The sequence below is a fragment of the Brachyhypopomus gauderio genome, unplaced genomic scaffold (genome assembly GCF_052324685.1).
Source record: "Brachyhypopomus gauderio isolate BG-103 unplaced genomic scaffold, BGAUD_0.2 sc122, whole genome shotgun sequence".
Lineage (NCBI taxonomy): Eukaryota > Metazoa > Chordata > Actinopteri > Gymnotiformes > Hypopomidae > Brachyhypopomus > Brachyhypopomus gauderio.
The window spans coordinates 170,525-192,149 of record NW_027506943.1 but is presented as its reverse complement, the minus strand read 5'-3'; the positions used below and the strand labels follow the sequence as shown (position 1 = coordinate 192,149).

The 21,625-nt window shown below is 53.2% G+C and overlaps 1 protein-coding gene across 1 annotated transcript in view; it reads left to right on the top strand.

Moving 5' to 3' along the window:
- The window catches only part of pard3bb (par-3 family cell polarity regulator beta b), a 155,427-nt gene that overhangs the window by 21,419 nt on the left and 112,383 nt on the right, over positions 1 to 21,625 (top strand). Inside the window, exons 4-8 of the mRNA XM_076993770.1 lie at positions 5,789 to 5,875; positions 8,519 to 8,644; positions 10,114 to 10,505; positions 12,423 to 12,562; positions 13,219 to 13,347. Of these exons, the coding sequence (XP_076849885.1) occupies positions 5,789 to 5,875; positions 8,519 to 8,644; positions 10,114 to 10,505; positions 12,423 to 12,562; positions 13,219 to 13,347 (874 nt within the window). The remainder of the gene's footprint in view (positions 1 to 5,788; positions 5,876 to 8,518; positions 8,645 to 10,113; positions 10,506 to 12,422; positions 12,563 to 13,218; positions 13,348 to 21,625) is intronic.

Here is a 21,625-nt window from a genome sequence, read left to right as displayed (position 1 = left end):
GTGTGTATGTGCATGCACATGCATGCATGGGTGCACATGCATGTGTATATATGTGTATGTGTGTGTGTGTGTGTGTGTGTGTGTGTGTGTGTGTGTGCAAGCAACTGTTTCACATGGCATGTTTGTGTTTTATTGGTAATTGTGTGTGTGTGTGTGTGTCCTGCTGTGCTTGTGTGTGCGTTTGTTTCATCCTGCACTGTTGTTTTTCTGTCTCTGTCTCTGCTCATCTCATTAGCAGGCATTCTAATTTCCCTGCTCTTTGCTGAAAAGATCAAGGCAATGTTGAACTCGCATATGAAATGATGAATCATTAAACAACTACAAAAGCGTGGGGAAAGAGGGTTAACGACACAAATAAACATGTGCATAAATTGGTGTGTGTGTGGATGGCTAATGAGCTAGTGTGGGATTAGAGATGCCCTCTCCCTTTTGTCCTGTGAGGCTCAGATCTGAGAGTCAGAGCTGGAGAGCACAGCCAGCTACCCTGAGATCGGCTGCCTGATGCATCTGCCTCTAGTACACAGACGAAACACACACACACACACACACACACACACACACACACACACACACACACACACACACACACGCACGCACACACACTCATCGACGGCCAGTTTCAGGCAAAAACAGGACTGAATAAGCCCTGAGAAGTTTGATGATTGGAGAAGTAAGGCATGTGGTGTTTACGAGCAGGTTGTGCTCATGCACTACTGTCTCCCTACATCATTGAGAGGGGGAACCAGGACGGTCTGAGTGGCTGCTCTGTATGTGTGTATATAAGATATGTATGGGCATATACGTAAATATGAAGAAGAGGAGGTCTGTGAGGGCAGTTCTGTAAATAGAGCTTTGGTAAAGGAGGTCTGTGAGGGTAGTTCTGTAAAGGGAGCTTTGGTAGAGGAGGTCTGTGAAGGCAGTTCTGTAAAGGGAGCTTTGGTACAGGAGGTCTGTGAGGGCAGTTCTGTAAAGGGAGCTTTGGTACAGGAGGTCTGTGAGGGCAGTTCTGTAAAGGGAGCTTTGGTACAGGAGGTCTGTGAGGGCAGTTCTGTAAAGGGAGCTTTGGTACAGGAGGTCTGTGAGGGCAGTTCTGTAAAGGGAGCTTTGGTACAGGAGGTCTGTGAGGGCAGCTCACAGGACCACTCAACAGAGCTGATGAGGTCAGCTCCCAATTCCTGACCCCATATCTCTGCTGCCCAAGCTGTCTCTCGCCATAGCAACCTGCCGTGAACACGGACATGGTCCCCAGCACCCCGTAAACCTCTGCCCACCTCCACCCTCCCAAACCCCCCCCCCCCCCCCCCCCCCCCCCCACCCCCACCCCCGGCAGTGTCTAATGCACCTCACAGCCAGCAAACGACCCTTGAAATTGAGAAGAAAAAATGAATTATCGCCGCCACTTGAAACGTAGAAATTGAAAGCCGTTAAGTGTGACCCGCCACTGGCTAACGGTGAGCCTGTAGGAGTGTGTAAAGTTAAAATGGCCCAGTGCACATCAACCATTTAAAATATCGTCTAGGAGAAAGAGATGCAGAGAGAGTGAGCAGAGACAGAAACCACGGTGTGTGGGCTGGGTGCAGGGCCATGCTCGGCCGTACCGAAAGCAGCCCAGCTAGAAGGAGGCACACACGACGGTCCCGCTTTCTTCCTCTTCATCATTGTTTGCGTTTTCTGTTCATCTGTATGTCTTTTGCTGTTTAATCGGTTTTAAAGAGCACACTCCGCCTCATGGACGATCACGGCCCCTCGCCGTGCCCCCCTCCGCTGGCCTCACCACGGCTGCAGGGGTCAGAGGTCATGGGTGCAACGCCAGCCAGAAACTCGGCCAGCGCACAAGCGAGAAATGGTAGAGAACCAATCTGGTTCTGCAGTTCTCAAAACCCCTCACACCTATCTGTGACTTCTTGGTCTGGTTCTCGGTTAGGCTCTCCTGCCCCTGCCATCTATCTCTCTCATTCTCTCTCTCTCTTTCTCTCTCTCTCTCTCTCTCTCTCTCTCTCTCTCTCATTCTCTCCCTCTCTCTCCCCTTGTCTGACTTTCATGCTGTACCTTCAGACCAAGTCTGTCTGCTTCCACCCCCATTTATGTCAGATTATTTCACCTATCGCTTTCATTCTTTCATTCACTCGCACTCCTTTTACCTTTTCCCACTTTTTTCTTCTTGTTTCATTTTCCTGCCTTGCCCCCCCTCCTCCGTTCTCCTTCCCGCTCTCTTCCTCTCCTTCCCTTTCTTCTTCCTCTCCCTCTCCGGGCCGTGGGGTCTGCTCTCTCTTATCTGCTGCTCTATTGTGGTGCTGACAGGCTGCTGTCAAAGCCCCGCAGCCCCTTTCACACTGACACTCGTTTATCATCTCTCTCTCCTCACCCTCTCTGCCAATCACACACACTGATAAACATCCCCTTTATCAGAGAGAGAGAGAGAGAGAGAAAAGCCCTAACTTCTCCTTGCTCCTAGCCCCCCCAGGACCTAAATCTGCGTTTGCCCAGCTGGGTTGGATCGAGGCGGAGGGATACGTTTCACACGCGCTGCTCATGCCACTTTCATTTTGTTTTAGATTAACGCTGATATGAAAGATTTGCCTTTCCCGAGCTCCTCTCCGATAAAACCCGGACGCGTAAGACTTTGTAATGGAAGTCGAAAATCTCTTCCGAAATCAATTAATCCCGACCTGTTCTAGAGCGCAAAGTAATTGAAGCCACGAGAAGATCTGGGCCTGGTAATCTGGGCCCATATTAGAGTGGATTAGCGCTGTATTGTGACAGCGTGGCAGCAGGGGCGGTGTGAGATGGGCGGGGCACACCCCCCCAGTCCCTGCGAGTGACAGCCAAGCCAGAGCCAGGCTTACGCCCTTTTATGGCCTGTCAGGTGGGCGGAGGGGCCGGACCTCGGCCCAGTTCACTCTGTGTGAAGAAAAGAACCAGCAGAAATGGCTGTTTATTGACCTGCTTTTCAGCTATTGTGTGTGTGTCAGTAAGCTTCGGGAGCTGTTTATCACTTCCTCTTCTCCTGGACAGACAGCATGTCTCCAGCAGAAACTTGCTGCCTAGTTATTACGGTCTTAATTTTGTTTTTGGGAAATCGGAGGCAGCGTTGTATTAAAAATGATGTAGCATTGATATTTGTATTAGCTTGTATTTAAAGGTAATATTCACTTTGCAATTATATTTTCAAATTTGGACCATGCCAAGATAGACTTATGCCAAGATAGAGGTAATATTCATCATTGTTTAGAATCCAGTAGGATTCATTTGGTTTACATTTCTAATAGGATTCATTTGTAGAGCCACAAGATCATTTCATTTTAAGAAGCCTAACAAATCAAATCACAGAAATAATCCCTCTCTGTCAGTGTAAACATGTAGTGGTTATATTACTTTGGAATCAGATTTTCCTTCTTACCATTTCAGTATACTCTTACACTGCTAATAGACCCAAATTCTAAATCAAAAGTTTTTCTAAGCATTATTCTACTTTGTACATGGTGTTTGGGGACGTGTGTGTGGGGTGTGTGTGTGTGCACGTACATGCACAGGTGTGCACCTGTGTGATTTACGCACATGGCATGTGAGTGACTGTATACCTCATGAGAGACTGAATGAAAGGTAGCCTGGTGAATAAGACGATAATTTCAGCTCTGAGAGAGTGCACACTTTTATGAGCGCACACACACACACACAGACACACACACACACCCTCCCTCCCTCTCTCCACATGTATCCTGCGGTGCTCACTGCAGTCCATTCCCCATAATTCTGTTCTGAATCCTCACGTATAATCTCAGCCGCATAAAGAAGGTAGCAACTGTATTCAAATGGCTCTAGTCCTCTATTCAGAGGAGAAGTGGCAGCTAATTCTGCTCCATCTCTTTGGAGGAGGCTCCGTATTCTCCGCGCTCCCCGTATACGCCGCGCTCCCCGTCAAAGAGCGCACTTGCGTCGGCGCCTCCGAGCTTTTGTTGCCTTTATTTGTTTCTCCTGAGCAAATCTGTGTGAGCGCAGCACTTTGAAGGCTCTGCTGAGAGTGCTGGCGTGAGTGTGTGTGCGGGAGTGTGCTTAACAGGCCCCTTTCATTGCGCCCTGTCTTTTATTCCTGCGGGGTTTTGTGATGGAAGGAGCAGGTAAATAAAGAGGACACCTGCATCAGTACTCCTCCTTTCCTCCCTCCCTTCCTTTTCCACCATCATCCTTTCATCCTCTGTGCCTCATTTCTAAATGAGCGCGGCAGGTCTTCCTCATCGCACGTTCGTTTGGCCGTTAACGCAGCCCGGAGAGGTGGAGAAGGAGAGGTGGAGAAGGAGAGGTGGAGAAGGAGAGGTGGAGAAGGAGAGATGGAGAAGGAGAGGTGGAGAAGGAGAGGTGGAGAAGAAATGGAAGTGGAGTGGGGTGGAGCAGAGAGACGGGGTTACTCCTTCCTCTCACTTTAATGCATGTGAATTTGTATTAAGCCTCCCTAATTAATTCTGGGCCTCCTTTGCCCCTCCTGAAGGAGCGCGTGTGTTTGCTGGGTGTTATTTGGTGAGCTCCTGATGAATGGGCTGATGTGGTGAGTTGATGAACCACAGCTCCGCTACGCTGCCTGGAGTTTTGTATTTCACACGCTCCTCCATCTCTCGTTCTCTCTCCTCCCTCTGGTTCTCTTGTTCTCTCTCTCTCTCTCTCCCTCTGGTTCTTTCGTTCTCTCTCTCCTTCATGTCCTTGGTCCTAGCATTCTTTCTCTCTACCTCCTTATGGTTTAATGCTTGGAGCTTCTTTGCGTTGGCACCTCACTCTCAAACACTTATGAAAGTGTCTCTACCTGTATCAAAGTTCTTCCCTTGTAAAAGTCATAGAAACGCAAGTATACACAGTTTTAATATGATCTAATACACACACATGCGCCTGTGTGCCACTCTTGGGCAGAAGGGAGTGTGTGTGATTACAGGGCTGCGGTGTTGACTGAGAAACAAGGGAAAAGGATACGAGAGAGGAGGAGCAAGGTCAGAGCAAGATAAATGACTGTGTGTGTGTGTGTGTGTGTGTGTGTGTGTGTGTGTGTGTGTGTGTGTGTGTGTGTGTGTGTGTGTGGTCAGCCTGATAAACTAATTAACACCACACGCCAAGCAAGTGATTGCACGGGACGTCCGTCTCGGAGTGTTAGAGGAAGCAGCCTGAGGAGAGGCGACATGATCCCAGTGTTGTGGAAGAGCCTCACTCTGACCCGCCCTGCCAGCCTGCTCTCACTCACAGCTCACTCACACACACACACACACACACACACACACACACAGAGCCCTGCAGCATCACCGCCGAGCGGTAGGATACAGACAAACATGCGGATGCATGCACACACATATACACACTCACACACTCTCACACAGCCCTGCAGCCTCACCACTGAGTGCTGGGATACACACACACACACACACACACACACACACACACAGTGCATGGGAGGTATGAGAAGTCTACTTTTACCTTCAAACTTTGAATTGTATTATTAGGTTGTCGGTTTTGGACAGGAGACGTGTCATATGTATCTGCTCTGCTCTAAGGTCAGGGAGCGTCTGCTCTGTGGTGAGGGAGCGTCTGCTCTGAGGCGAGGGAGCGTCTGCTCTAAAATAAGGGAGCATCTGACGCCCGGGCTTCTAGGGCTTGTGTGTAGCTCCTCATGCTGTGACCCCTTGAGTAGGCACTGCCCCCCCCCCCTCCCTCCCTCTCTCTTGTTTCGTAAAGTTAATGTGTGTGTGTGTGTGTGTGTGTGTGTGTGTGTGTGTGTGTGTGTGTGTGTGTGTGTGTGTGTGTTTTATAGCACTCTATTGAAGACGGTGGAGATTTCAGGAGAGCACGGGCCACTTGGGATACACGTAGTGCCATACTGCTCCTCTCTCAGTGGAAGGTTAGTGTATCTCTCTTTCTCTCCCTCTCTCCTTTCTTTTTCTCTGTTTTCCATTCATCATTCTTAGGCCCTTTTCTCGTTTCATGTGCTAAGACAGTTCAGCAGCAGATCCTGTACTCCTCTGGGACAGTGAATTTAAGGTGTAAAAGAAGGCCTTGTTTTTGTGTTGGGGTGTGGAGGGAGTGCCTGTCTACAGTTAGCGCCTGTGTGTGTGTGTGTGTGTGAGAGAGAGAGAGAGAGAGAGAGAGAGAGAGGAGAGAGAGAGAGAGAGAGAGAGAGAGAGAGAGAGAGAGGAGAGAGAGAGAGAGAGAGAGAGAGAGAGAGAGAGAGAGAGAGAGAGAGAGAGAGGAGAGAGAGAGAGAGAGAGAGAGAGAAGAGAGTATCAGTGAGGTGCTGGGGGGGGGGGGGTAGAGGGGCAGGTTAGATGATCCCACTTTCCACAGCTGTGTCTCCTGGCAGGGGTCAGGCCCGTTAGAGACAGCAGGTCCCTCTGAAGGCTGCCTGGGGAGGTGGGTGAGGGCCATGGGGCCTGACTCTGGGAAGCACATTACGGCAGGAGAAGATGAGGGGGAGATGAGGGTTAGGTGTTAAAGAGAGGGGCGGCCCCAGAATGCCCTGAGGCAGGAGCTTGGGGGGGCGTGTTATTGAGGATGCAGCAGTGAGAAGGTGACATGGAGCTTCAGCCTGTGTGTAGAGTAGGAACTGCCCCTCTGCGTAGGCTGGGATGAGACTGCAGGTGTTTAAAGACCGTCGTAGCGCACCCAAAAGCCCAGTTACTCATTTCCAGCAAACGTCACCGAAAAACACACCTAATGGGCAGGCCGCACATGTGCCGTAGGAGTAGGGCTGGCTGATACACGTGCAGGAGCGCCTTTTCTCTTCCTTTGGCAAAGAGCATTCACACGCTGAAATTGATTCATCACAGCACGCCACGTGGGAAAAGATGGCGCAGGACTCTTTATAAAGACATATCTGTCCCTGTAGGACTCTCTCTTTCTGTTCCTTGCATTTTCCTTTTCTCTCTCACTCCATCTCTCTCTCTCTCTCTCTCTCTCGGGTCTTCCTCTCTCCTCATCCCTCTGTCCCAGAGGGACCATATGTTTCCTTTAGTCATGCCTAGTGCCCTCTCCTCTCAGGTCAGAGGTCAGAGTGCTGTCAATAACATCCCCAAATATTGAGTGGCGCATTAATGTAAATAGACCTCTCTCCTGATACCCAGTGTGTGAGACAGCAGGCAGCAGGCTGAGTGGAGCAGCAGACGGAGGGGCCCCGGGGCCCCGGGCCCCCTCTCACCTCCCAGGCTAGCACAGTGCTTATGTATTCCACACAGGCGTGCGTGGAGCTCCCCATCAAATGCCACTGCCCCCATCAGACCCTTTAAATGCTACGTTATTGTTTGTTCTTTCCATCGAGGTTTTGTTTATCAGAGCGGCGATAATGGCGGGAAGGGTGATGTTTGTGGAGCGAGGGGCCGCAGGGGTGTGTAGTCGGGGTCCGGTTTCACCAATGAGTGAGCTGACAAGGTTGCAGATGGGTGGACGGGGGTGGCGTTGGTCTTAATTCTCACGCTTGGAGAAGGAAGCAGGCCGAGGTGGATTACTCCGCCCGTATGGAGGTGCTGTGTGGCGGGTGCAGCTTCCGCCCAGGTCTTAGGAACAGCTCTCGCTCCAGACGCTTACGAGGGTTGGAGGAGCCAGAGAGGAAGGGCCCCCCGTAGCCTCCGTCCTGAGGAGCAGCAAGGCTGGGTGTGGAGGCAGGTCTCCACGTCTCCAGTCTCCACGTCTCTTCAGCCTCTCATTCCTGCTTTCCTTCCCTCTGGCTCACTCTCTCCTACCTTTCAGTTTGTTTCTATCACAACACACACACACACACACGCATACACACACACACACACACACACACACACACACATACACACACACACAGCCTGTTGAGTTATCACCTCTCTGGCTACATCACTATGTTGCATTTCCTGGAAACACTTCTCCTTGCAGCTCAGACACAATGAGCTATTCTCTCTCTCTCTCTCTCTCTCTCCCTCTCTCTCTCTCTCCTCTCTCTCTCTCTCTCTCTCTCTCCCTCTCCCTCTCCCTCTCCCTCTCTCACTACCTACCTGGGCCCTGAGCTCATACGGCTGCCTGTGTGGGCGCTGCTGCCCACTGCTGTGATGTATTAGTTTGTTTGGAGTGGAGGCTAATGGGCTTTTCTGGGCCTGCCTGCCCGGTGAGGGGGGCTGAAGGACGGGTTTGGGGCTGCAGCGTGGGGGCTCTCCCCTGGGTGTAGCTCTGCTCCCTCCACCCATCACCACCACCCTCCTCCCCGCTTTATTTCTCCTGCCTGATAGGACTTATCACAGCTCAACAGAGCCGCATATCCTCGGTCTTATGGAACAGTGTGTGTGTGTGTGTGTGTGTGTGTGAGAGAGAGAGAGACAGAGAGAGATGGTGAATGCACGTTTTCGTGCTGACATCCTAGTTGGAGTGTGCAGAGTTTCAGCGGTTCTGAGGCCCACACACTTCCTGCACATACTGCTTCCGTTCGGCACAGAACACACATTTGTTTACTGCCAGACACCTAGCGGTGTGTTCAGCTTGCTGCCCTTGCGCTGCTGTGGGTGAGGGTGTGTTTGGTGTTGTGTCACAGGGCCCTGGGACTGCACATCCGTGGCGTGGAGGAGAACAGCCGCTCCAAGAGGGACGGCATCTTCCAGGACGACGAGTGTATTGTGAGAATCAACGACACGGAGCTCATGGACAAGTCCTTCTCCCAGTGAGTCTCCTGCACTCCTTCTGCAGCGGCTTTTGGCCGCTTGTGTCCAGTCCACTGGACTGTTAGGGATCATGTCTGTTTTTCCCTAACCCTAATCCCAACCCTAATCCTAATCCCAGTCCTAATCCCAACACTAACCCTAACCCTATTCCCAGCCCTACTCCTAATCCCAACACTAACCTTAATCCTAATCCCTACTCCTAATCCTAACCCCTACTCCTAACACTAACCCTAGCCCTGCACTCTTTTCATTACTTTTGCATTTGTTTTTTTGTCTCTTCATGTTGTCTGTTTCCCCATTTGTCTCTCTCCCCTTTTCCCTCCCTCTCTCCCTCTCTCTACCATCTCTCTTTCCCTCCCTCCCTCCCTCTCCCATCTCTAACTCCCATCTGTCTCTGTTTCTCTCTCATCCTCCCTCTCTGCTGTCTGGGTAGTATCATGCTGTAAGTCTGTCCTCTCTCAGTCCGCTGTTTCTGCTCCGCTCCTCTCTGGACCATCTTCAGAGGGCCCACTCCGCCAGCAGAGGCGTCTGTCCAAACACCCGAATCAATCCAGCAGTCACACACACACACACACACACACACACACACACACACACACACACACACACACACACACACACACACACACACACACACACACACACACACACACACACACACACACAGAGCATTACAGGCTCCTGTCACACTCATTATTACCACAGCCGCCTTTGTGTGCTTTGTTCTTTACACCGACTCTGCCCGGAGAGTCACGGTCTACAGGACTTGGAAGCTCTTACTTACTCCATCTCTTTATTTACTGAGGTATAGTTGTACCCAGCTGAAGGACTTGAGTCATGGAGCTTTCGCCCGCAGGTCGTGCCTTGTCTTTCGGAGTCGGAGACAGGTTCATGTTCGAAGGCTCTCGTTAAAATATTATCCGTCATGAATGATTTAGGCTTCAGGAGGGCCGATGTGCGTGTTCAGACGTCAGTGGTCCACTGCGGGACCATCAGTCTCGTCTCACGTGCATTAGTCCCAACGTGCTCTTCATATTCCACGTGTGTGCCGTGGGGGCGGCGGAGACCCACCAAAGGTTACACTCGTTTTATTATTACATTTAGGATGGATGGCTGGGTCTGAAATCGAATTAGTCAACACAAATGAATAAGAGGGATTGCTTTGTCATTCATACGGGGTAGAGCTCATTACTCAGAAGCCCAATTACGCTGTCCCTGGAATGAGTTTCATCTAGACTAAAATGAATAAAGATATTACGCTTTCTTAATTGTTCTCAGATTCAACATCATTATTCATTCCATTATATGCTCACAAACTACATTTAATTTTGAAGCCCCTATGGAAGTTTTGCTCCCTCATTTGGATCCTCCGCCCCATTTTTGCCGTACTTTCCTCCGTCCTCTTCCTCTCCTTCCTGTTTGTGAAGAGTTTGTGTTGTAGTTTATGCCCCTGCGTTTCTCCCCTCAGGTCTCAGGACGTGTTCCGTCAGGCCATGCGTTCTCCCGTGGTGCGTTTGGAAGTTCTCCCCGTCGCCAACAAGGAGCACTATGAGAAGAGCCTCGCGAGCCCCCTGTTCCCCCCCAAGAGCCGTGGCGGTGGGCCCCGGGCCGCCCAGCCCCCTCCCCTGAAGCCCAAGCCCACGGCGAAGCCGGCAGAAGCAGCCTGTGGCCGGCGGGCCGAGCCCCAGGAGAGCGGCGGGAGCCTGGAGGGCCGTTCTGCGGGACCCCCACCTCCGCACCTCGTCGCCCAGGGCAGGAACAGCGACAGCCCCCTCCTCAGGAAGAGCCACACGCTCTCGCCGCTGGCCGGCTTCGCCAATAGGAAGGGGGGCAGGAAGCTGCGCATTGACTTGAAGAAAGGTGAGGCAGCCTCGCCGTGGAGAACGTAGAGGGTGCGAGCAGCACTAGGTGTGGGGGTCCCGCACCCTACCCCCACTCTCCCAGCACTAGGTGTGGGGGTCCCGCACCCTACCCCACTCTCCCAGCACTAGGTGTGGGGGTCCCGCACCCTACCCCACTCTCCCAGCACTAGGTGTGGGGGTCCCGCACCCTACCCCCACTCTCCCAGCACTAGGTGTGGGGGTCCCGCACCCTACCCCACTCTCCCAGCACTAGGTGTGGGGGTCCCGCACCCTACCCCACTCTCCCAGCACTAGGTGTGGGGGTCCCGCACCCTACCCCACTCTCCCAGCACTAGGTGTGGGGGTCCCGCACCCTACCCCACTCTCCCAGCACTAGGTGTGGGGGTCCCGCACCCTACCCCACTCTCCCAGCACTAGGTGTGGGGGTCCCGCACCCTACCCCACTCTCCTCTGGCCCCTTTGTGGTCTCTGCCTTTGCGAGCCCACAGTTGAATGGATGAAGCCATAATTTCAACCCGCAAAGTCTATTAAGTTCTTATTGATCCAGCCATTACTGATGATATGAATTCATTGCAGGAACAGAAAAGTGCTGACCGTAAAAGGATTGTGCTAAATGACCAACATAAAACACCAGCGTATTGCTGCCTGTGCTGCTCTTGCTGGCTAGCAGAGTGCCTTTCCAGCCCTGCCCACCTGGAGCCCTGATCCAGCCCTGATCCGCACCACGATAAAGAGCACTACACCCCCCACCCTAACCCTCCTCCTTCCTTGCTGCCTGCCACCTCTGCACATTTGTGCATCATATTCCCCCCCCCCCCCTCCCTCCCCCGGGCTGTCCCCCCGATAGCCGTGGCGGGGCTGGATATATCCGCCCTGATTATGCATCATGTCACCCAGCGGGTGAGAGCCTGTTCGCTAATCTACCCATCAGTCATCCTGACAGGATGGAAGCCCTGCCAAGAGGCGGCGGTGCCAGGGTCAAGGCCCCCCTCCAGCTCGGGGGGCCGCCCCCCGTGATGCGGCCGAGCGCGCTACTTTAATGCTCCTCCTAGCCCCTCCCACAGACCTCCGTTCTCACTCTCACTCCATCACGCTCCCCGAGTGAGTTGGCAGAGCACGGACAAATATCATTTCTAGCATTTGAATTGTTGCGACGTGGCGCTGATTCAGAAATAAACCCGTGATTGTCCAGTAACCAGGTTTCCCAGGGAGCGTGCTGCGGAGATCTTTGTCGCCATTGTTGCCGCTTTCACTCGAAGGTCGTCTTGCTGGTTTCTGTATGTGGGCTAAGAATTCAGAATCTATTTCTTAACCACTCACTGTGTCACGGATCATAATTTGCAAGAGAGAACTCTCGCTCTTAGAACCTGTCAGTCTGCCCCGTCTCTCTCTCTCTCTCTCTCTCTCTCTCTGAAAGATGTATTCATTCGTGAAATTAAACTGTAGTCAGGCTCTTCTAATCTCGCAACTGCACCGAGACCATGGCTCCCCAAGCTGCGTTCTCCGAGGCTGGGAGCAGAGCGCCTCACGGGCCCAGAGCATCGAGTGCAGCTCTGGCTTCTGTCTGGGTGCTGGCTGAGCTGGATCCGGCCGTTTCCCCTTCTCTTCTGTCTGCTTTCATCTGCGGCGTGAACCGCTAGCACGTCTCCGCTAGCAGGTCTCCGCTAGCACGTCTCCGCGCTCCACACCGTTGCCATTCGCAGTTACGTCGGATTTCCAATCAATATGGAACAAAGCTGATTGATCGTTGAGCGTTCGAAACAATTCTGGTCTTAGAAAGTTGTGCGGGTCGATGCAACAGGCCCGCTTCTTAATGCTGTGCGGAGTTTGATGTCAGCGTAAAAAAAAAACCTGCCAAAATTCAATAAAACACAGCGGTCAACTTTCCTTCTCACTCTCTGCTCTGTGTGGGCAGGTCCGGAGGGCCTGGGCTTCACCGTGGTAACCAGAGACTCGTCTGTGCATGGCCCCGGCCCCATCCTTGTCAAAAACATCCTCCCTAGGGGTGCCGCTGTCAAAGATGGCCGCCTGCAGTCTGGTGACAGGATCTTGGAGGTGAGGCTGTGTCTGCACTGCACTGAATATGGCGCACCACCCTCAACTGTCCAGCCAACAGCACTCATAGACACACCATTGATGCAGGACTAGGGGAGGCCCAACATAAATTGTGAATGAAAATAAGAGCTATGGGCTCATACTGTGTGTGTGTGTGTGTCTGACTGACTGACTGACTGTCTGCAGCACAGCTGCCTGCATTTAAAGAACCTGTCTTTGTCTCACCATTCAGCATCATACTAACCAGGGCCGACTGGATCAGAAGCATAATAAACAACAGTCGTCTCCAGTTGGTTGAGCACGTTTTACACTGGACACATTCTTAGTTAAGATGATCCACAGATCTCACAGTTCAGAAGATCTTAACATTGCGGTGACTTTGGGAAATGGGGCCCAGACGCGTAGAACAGGAGTTGGGCAGACGACGAGGTCCAGGACGCATTACAGCTCCATGACACTGTTGAACTGAAAAGGGTCAAAACGCCTGTGGAATGCAGTTAAGTAAAAGTAGCACAACAAGCTGTCAGAAAATGATTAAACCAAAAGTGTGTGTGTGTGTGTGTGTGTGTGTATGTGTATGTGTATGTGTGTGTGTGTGTGTGTGTGTGTGTGTGTGTGTGTGTGTGTGTGTGTGTGTGTGCGCGTGCGCGCTTCAGGTGAACGGAGTGGACATCACAGGCCGGACGCAGGAGGAGCTGGTTGCCATGTTGCGTAGCACCAAGCAGGGGGACAGTGTGTGTCTGGTGGTGTCCAGGCAGGAGGACGTCTTCCTGCCCCGGGAGCTGGTGAGAGCGTTTTTTTATCCCTTAACTCACCCAGTCCATCCCATAATGCATCACACTGCAGCAGCCACACCCACACGTCTGTACTCCACTACTAATAAACCACTTTAAACCCTGATGTTTCTCTGCTCTTTCCTTCCTCATCAAAACACACACACACACACACACACACACACACACACCAGCTGTGTTGCGCCTTGTGTAGTTTACAGTCTGGCCCTTTCCTGGTGGTCTCCTGGGACGGGGGCTGAGAGTCCCACCTCTCTGTGAGCCACAGAGGAGCCCCAGCTCTGGGCCTTGATGGCAGCAGTGTGCAGGCCACCTTGTGCTGCCACCTTCACGCTCGCTGCCACGTCCCCCGCTGGGTCTTTCTAACACTTCCTCACATGACTCCTGAAACACCACCAGCTCACCAGCCTTCACCAGCCTTCACCAGCTCACCAGCCTTCACCAGCCTTCACCAGCCTTCACTAGCCTTCACCAGCCTTCACCAGCTCACCAGCCTTCACCAGCTCACCAGCCCTTCACCAGCCTTCACCAGCCTTCACTAGCCTTCACCAGCCTTCACCAGCTCACCAGCCTTCACCACCCTTCACCAGCTCACCAGCCTTCACCAGCCTTCACCAGCCTTCAGAAACACGATGGCAGAGAAGCAGTGTTCCATTAGCTTCTACCATACGTAGCAGTGTTGCTTTGCAGTGGAGCACTCTGATTGGCCGCCGGTCCACAGTGTGTGCAGTGAATTGCCCTACACGCTGCTGCTGCTAGAGCCGCCCTTGAACAGAGGAAGAGCCATGTTTTTGTTTCCTGCCTGGCAGGCCGCTGGGCTGAGGGCAGACATGAGCTAACGTCTGTCAGGATGTACCGCCTCCTTCACCTGTCTCCTTCTTCTCCTTCCCGTTCTCAAGCGAACACACACACACACACACACACACACACACACACACACACACACACACACACACACACAAACACACGCACCATGCCACTCAGTCTGGCTTCCTGCTCTTATCTCTGGGTGTTGATTCAGTGCTGCACAGGAAGTGAGGCAGAAGGTCGGACCAGTCCTGCAGGAAGTCCTTGAGCGTGCGTGGCTGTGTGAGGTCCGAGGCCACAGGCCCACGGCCGTAGACGAGCTTTTCCTGTGTCTCCTTCAGCGCCGCAACCCCCACCCGCCTCCCCAGCTACTCCCTAGTTTTGCACTTCCTCAGAACCACGGGCATCTGCCCCCGTCACCGGAGCAAACCAGGACGCTCTCCCACCTCTATTGTTCTCACGTCAGGCGTTTATTTAGACAGAGCCCCGTCCACAGGAGTTAAGGCCATGGTGCCTGAGCTCCATTAAGCCGTCTGTCTCCCACTCAAGCCACCAGAGGAAAGAGCAAGCCAGACCGTGGCAGGTGAAGCCAGTGCGTATTATCAGACTGCTAAGTAGGCCAGGCTGTGGAAAATTTAGCAAAACCAATTCATTACACTCTCTATAGTCCTGACCATGTTAGGGCCGCAGGTTCAGTCGTGTGTGTAAACACAAGATAATGTGTGTCGGTGGGGGGTGATGAAAACGAATCAAAGATTATCTGAAACCAGTAATTTGACATCTTAAATATCTAACATAATTTCGTGAAGATTAAGGTGCCTCTTCACACATACCCCACTCCCCGCCATCACCTCATGATGAAAGATAAAAGCCCATTTTCACCATATTAAAGCCATTCACACTTGTTGTTCTAGCAGATTCTCTGGTGAGTTTACTCTGGCACCGTTCAATTACTGCTCCCCTGATTGCCTCGGTGTGCTCTGTACAGGAGCCTGGCTGTAGCTCCGAGAGAGGCTGCTTAGCACGCGTGAGGAACATGAAGTGAGCTCATTACGGCTGACAAACAGACCCCCCCCCCTTCCCCCCGCTAGGGTAGCCACATTAACAATTAAGTTGTTAGGTAGGCCCGCTGATTGGATAGAGGGATGTTAATTTGGCATTTTATTGGCCAGTCTTAGGACAGCCAGAGTTGTGAACAAGTCCGACTGGTTTGAAGTGGAAAACTGGGTGATTGATGGATTGACTGCTAGGCAGGCGGGCAGGTGTGTGTGTGTGTGTGTGTGTGTGTGTGTGTGTGTGTGTGTGTGTGTGTGTGTGTGTGTGTGTGTGTCTGTGTCTGTGTGTGTGTGTGTGCGTGTGTGTGTGTGTGTGTGATTCTGTACCTTTGTGGACTGACATATCAAAGCAGGAGAGATTAATGTCTGTGAGGAATGGCGGTTGGACCGAACGCCGGAGGGGAAAGATACATTTTCACACGCTAAAGGAGGGAGTGAGTGATGGAGGGGAAGGGTGGAAGGAGAGATGGACACTGATAGAGGAGTAATGAATAACCAGGACAGTGAAATACCTGGAGAGGCACACGGAGAGATAGCAGCGGGATAGCCGAGGCACTGTCTGCAGGACAGAGTGGCAAAATGAAACAGGACTAGGCAGCGAGGGAGAGAAAGAGAGAGGGAGGTGGGGGAGGTGCTGGCCTCCTCAGGTGAGCCGCTGGGGAACACCGTCTCAGCCCATCTGAAGGCACACAGAAGCCTTGATGCTTGGTTGTATGTCAAGGTTGGATTTGTTGGTGAAATTAAAGGGACACCACTGGGTATTCTGGGCGTATGTGGACAAGCTTGTACCAATATTTGTATTTTATTACAGCTTGTGTTTGGATAACTGTATCTTAGCTTGGCCAACTTTGTTCTTGGCTAACACCGCCACGAAATAATGTTCTATATTTCTGCAAGTAAAACAGTCTCTCCCTCGACGTTACCGTTGTATCTGTCTGTAAATCATTGTGGTCATCGTGATCCTAAATCCTGCAAGGCTCCCTGTCAAATTACAGCGTCACTGTTAGCTGTACCAAAAACAAACCTGCAAATGGTTTTCTTCTTGTATGACCATGTGTACATTGTCATTAGGTCTGTTGAACACTATAAGAGAGGCGACTTCCAAATGTACAATGTTACCTAGCTAACTCTGTTTGTCTTGGCTAGTTTTCAGCTTTTGGCAGTCTGTAACATGATGGCTGTGAGTTCTTTGCTGAATCTGTTTGAACAGCCAATCACGCAGGTCTTTACCATGTTGGTGTGTCTTAGCAGCGTTGTGGATCACTTAACAGTGCCACACAGTCAGTGTTTCTGCCATTCGCTGTACATAGCCGCAGTGACTCCTACCAACTGCGACATCACACGCACACCCTCTGTAGTGTCTTTAAAGGGCGTTTCTCATCCTGTCAGGAGTCTGTCCGTGCACCTGTAGCCCCTCGGATGACTTCTGGCACCCTGCACACGGGCGATGGACTCTGGCACGAGGCTCAGCTAGCAGCTTCATCCGTGTGGAGATTGCCACGTGTGCAGAACTGAGAGGCGGGGCTACTGAAGGGGTGATACACACTCATACAATCGCACTCGCCCTCATGAAAGAGCAGGAGGAAAGGACGATTCGGAGCAGAGAGCCCCACTTCGTGGGTCTTTGATCTCTCCTCCGCCCTGGACTCCAGAGGGGATTCACTATAAATTCCCTTCCCTTGCAGGGAGAGGGCAAGATTGGAGTCCTCCACCCTCCACTCCTCCATCCTCCATTCCTCCACCCTCCACTCCTCCATCCTCCACTCCTCCACCCTCCACTCCTCCATCCTCCACTCCTCCACCCTCCACTCCTCCACCCTCCACTCCTCCACCCTCCACTCCTCCATCCTCCACTCCTCCACCCTCCACTCCTCCACCCTCCACTCCTCCACCCTCCACTCCTCCACTCCTCCACCCTCCACTCCTCCACTCCTCCATCCTCCATCCTCCACCCTCTACTCCTCCACCCTCTACTCCTCCACCCTCCACTCCTTCACCCTCCACTCCTCCATCCTCCACTCCTCCACCCTCCACTCCTCCACCCTCCACTCCTCCATCCTCCACTCCTCCACCCTCCACTCCTCCACCCTCCACTCCTCCACCCTCCACTCCTCCATCCTCCACTCCTCCATCCCCCCACTTCTTACACTGCTTCCTCACTTCTCCACACAGCACTTACATCTGCACCTAAACGCCCTCCCATTTGGATCGGTCCTGTTCCCGAGGCTTCAATCCGGAAAGGTGCTCTCCGTCCCGCGGCGTCCGCCGAGGCCACCCCCCCTCCGGCCGCTCTCGACCCGAGTGCCGTCAGAGAGGCGGCAGACGGGCCGGCCACGGCCTCCACCTGTTTACCACCCGCAGAAGAATTATGAATGGGGGGTGGAGAAGGTTGATGGCTTTATCACGGGTCTGCCAGGAGAAGAAGCATACAGATGGCATGAATCTACTACAAATATCAGAGGCTTAGAGGGAGGGAGGGAGGGAGTGAAGTGGAGAGGCTTGAGTGGAAGAGAAGAGATAGGAGACGGCAAGAGAGGTGGGAAGAATATGATGGAGGGAACAAATGAGAGCAAAGCCCAGAGAGAGATCGCGCGGCGGAGTGATAGCAGGAGATGAGGAGGAGTGGGTGTGATGATGGTGGTGTAGAAGTGCTTTAAAGCCCCCACCCCTCTATCATCCCTCCACCCCTCCATCATCCCCCCCACCATCTGCTGGTCTGAGTCGACGTGTTTACCGGGCGAGAAGCAGACACCTCCACGCTTTCTCACACGCGTTTGTGCGAGCGCACACCTTTCCGTTGGAGATGCCACCTGCTCCCCCGCTGATAGCAGGCGGGGCGCCACAGTGAAGGAAGGCGCGAGTCTGGGGGAGACGAGGACGACGACGTGCCAACCTCCCCGCCTCAGCCTGTGCCAGTCCCCCAGGCCTCTGCTCTGACTCCAGCCAAACCACCCAGCAGCTTGTGCGGCCGTCCGCACCCGCCGCGTCTGATTGGGGGATTTGACGGCCTGTTTCTCGGGCAGCTGGCGTTCTCGAAATCCCAACAAAAGTCAAACACGCGGACAGACGGGAAGACGGCCGGGCGTGCGAGCGGCCGAGGGCGATGCGAGCGGTCCCTCGCGGATACGGCGAGCGGCTCCCGTCCGGATGCGAGCGAGCTCAACGGGGCTTCTGGACTCTCTGGTCCGCGCGCTCTGACTGGATGAGCTCCTGAAGACGGGCTTGAAGCAGGATTTGGGGCGCTTAGGGGCCTGCTGGAGCTGATCCAGGGCCCGGCGCACGCACGCATGTCCTCCTGTCCACTCCACCGCCGATACAGTTGCAGTTCTCAGGCCCATCGCGGTGCTGTACAAGTGCTTTGTCTTTTGGCATGAAGAGATGGACTCAGTCTTCTGCTTGAGCTGAATATCGGCCATTGCCAGATTGGCACTGAAGTCCCAAGATAAAGATTCGGTGACTATCATGCATCACGTGCAGCGGGGATTTTCCATTAATTAATGCAGGCCCTGGGTTTCAGGCTAGGCCTTCATGCTGTAGCTGGTCTTGTGCAGGCCCGGCGCCTGCCTGCCCCCAGCTGTACCGTGTGCTGATCCAAGAGGGACGGGCTGAGCCCTAAAAGCTGATGACCTGCGGTTCCCCTGTTTGTCCCGGATCTCCCTGTGACTGACAGTGACTGACATTGTTCTTTCACTGTGTGTGTGTGTGTGTGTGTGTGTGTGTGTGTGTGTGTGTGTGTGTGTGTGTGTGTGTGTGTGTGCGTGTAACGATCGGTCTGGGGGCTTGTTTGGCGTCGGAGTGGTTCCTGTCTGAAGAGGCATGTGTAGGTCTGGGAACACACACGTGCGCACAGTGACCCGTGCTGCCGTTAGCATGTCTGCGTTAGACCGTGTCTGTGAGCTCCCAGCAGACCTCACGGTCAGTTAAACATAGAGCAAGAGGCAGGATCATAATGCTGGCTTTGTTTCACACACAGCAAACAGGTTAAATTAATCAATTTCAGACCTCCTTGACTTGCCTGTCTAACATCTCTTCATTGATTGTCACTGCAGTGGTGATCTGTCTCTCTCTTTCACCAAGTTAATTTCCCCCGTTATGAGTGAATCATTGACAGAGCCGCTTTCTTGTCAATCTGACCAGCAGCAAAAATGCAGATAGAGGCTAGAGAGACCACAAACGCAGGGGGTGTTTGTGCACGCATGTGTGTGGGTGTGTGTGTGTGTATGTGTGTGTGTGTGTGTGTAAATGAGTGTGTTGGCGGGCTTCGCATGCTCTCAGTGTATACAGTGGTACTGCAGCTCTGTGGTTGAATGAGCCTCATGACTGCAGGAGGCCAGTACTTCACCGTGGCCCTGTAATAGGAGGTTAGGGAAGACCTTCTCCACCGTGGCCCTGTAACAGGAGGTTAGGGAAGACCTACTCCACCGTGGCCCTGTAACAGGGGGTTAGGGAAGACCTACTCCACCGTGGCCCTGTAACAGGAGGTTAGGGAAGACCTTCTCAACCATGGCCCTGTAACAGGAGGTTAGGGAAGACCTACTCCACCGTGGCCCTGTAACAGGAGGTTAGAGAAGACCTTCTCCACCGTGGCCCTGTAACAGGAGGTTAGGGAAGACCTACTCCACCGTGGCCCTGTAACAGGAGGTTAGGGAAGACCTTCTCAACCATGGCCCTGTAACAGGAGGTTAGAGAAGACCTACTCCACCGTGCCCCTGTAACAGGAGGTTAGAGAAGACCTACTCCACCGTGGCCCTGTAACAGGAGGTTAGGGAAGACCTACTCCACCGTGGCCCTGTAACAGGGTGTTAGGGAAGACCTTCTCCACCGTGGCCCTGTAACAGGAGGACAGGGAAGACCTTCTCCACCGTGGCCCTGTAACAGGAGGTTAGGGAGACCTTCTCCACCGTGGCCCTGTAACAGGAGGTTAGGGAAGACCTTCTCCACCGTGGCCCTGTAACAGGAGGACAGGAAAGACCTACTCCACCGTGGCCCTGTAACAGGAGGACAGGGAAGACCTTCTCCACCGTGGCCCTGTAACAGGAGGACAGGGAAGACCTACTCCACCGTGACCCTGTAACATGAGGTTAGGGAAGACCTACTCCACCGTGGCCCTGTATCAGGAGGTTAGAGAAGACCTACTCCACCATGGCCCTGTAACAGGAGGACAGGGAAGACCTACTCCACCATGGCCCTGTAACAGGAGGTTAGGGAAGACCTTCTCAACCATGGCCCTATAACAGGAGGACAGGGAAGACCTACTCCACCGTGACCCTGTAACATGAGGTTAGGGAAGACCTACTCCACCGTGGCCCTGTAACAGGGGGTTAGGGAAGACCTTCTCCACCGTGGCCCTGTAACAGGAGGACAGGGAAGACCTTCTCCACCGTGGCCCTGTAACAGGAGGTTAGGGAAGACCTACTCCACCGTGGCCCTGTAACAGGGGGTTAGGGAAGACCTACTCCACCGTGGCCCTGTAACAGGAGGTTAGGGAAGACCTACTCCACCGTGGCCCTGTAACAGGAGGACAGGGAAGACCTACTCCACCATGGCCCTGTAACAGGAGGTTAGGGAAGACCTTCTCAACCATGGCCCTGTAACAGGAGGACAGGGAAGACCTACTCCACCGTGACCCTGTAACATGAGGTTAGGGAAGACCTACTCCACCGTGGCCCTGTAACAGGGGGTTAGGGAAGACCTTCTCCACCGTGGCCCTGTAACAGGAGGACAGGGAAGACCTTCTCCACCGTGGCCCTGTAACAGGAGGTTAGGGAAGACCTACTCCACCGTGGCCCTGTAACAGGGGGTTAGGGAAGACCTACTCCACCGTGGCCCTGTAACAGGAGGTTAGGGAAGACCTACTCCACCGTGGCCCTGTAACAGGAGGTTAGGGAAGACCTACTCCACCGTGGCCCTGTAACAGTAGGTTAGAGAAGACCTTCTCCACCGTGGCCCTGTAACAGGAGGTTAGGGAAGACCTACTCCACAGTGGCCCTGTAACAGGAGGTTAGGGAAGACCTTCTCAACCGTGGCCCTGTAACAGGAGCACAGGGAAGACCTACTCCACCGTGACCCTGTAACATGAGGTTAGGGAAGACCTACTCCACCGTGGCCCTGTAACAGGGGGTTAGGGAAGACCTTCTCCACCGTGGCCCTGTAACAGGAGGACAGGGAAGACCTTCTCCACCGTGGCCCTGTAACAGAAGGACAGGGAGACCTTCTCCACTGTGGCCCTGTAACAGGAGGACAGGGAAGACCTACTCCACCGTGGCCCTGTAACAGGAGGTTAGGGAAGACCTACTCCACCATGGCCCTGTAACAGGAGGTTAGGGAAGACCTTCTCAACCATGGCCCTGTAACAGGAGGACAGGGAAGACCTACTCCACCATGGCCCTGTAACAGGAGGTTAGGGAAGA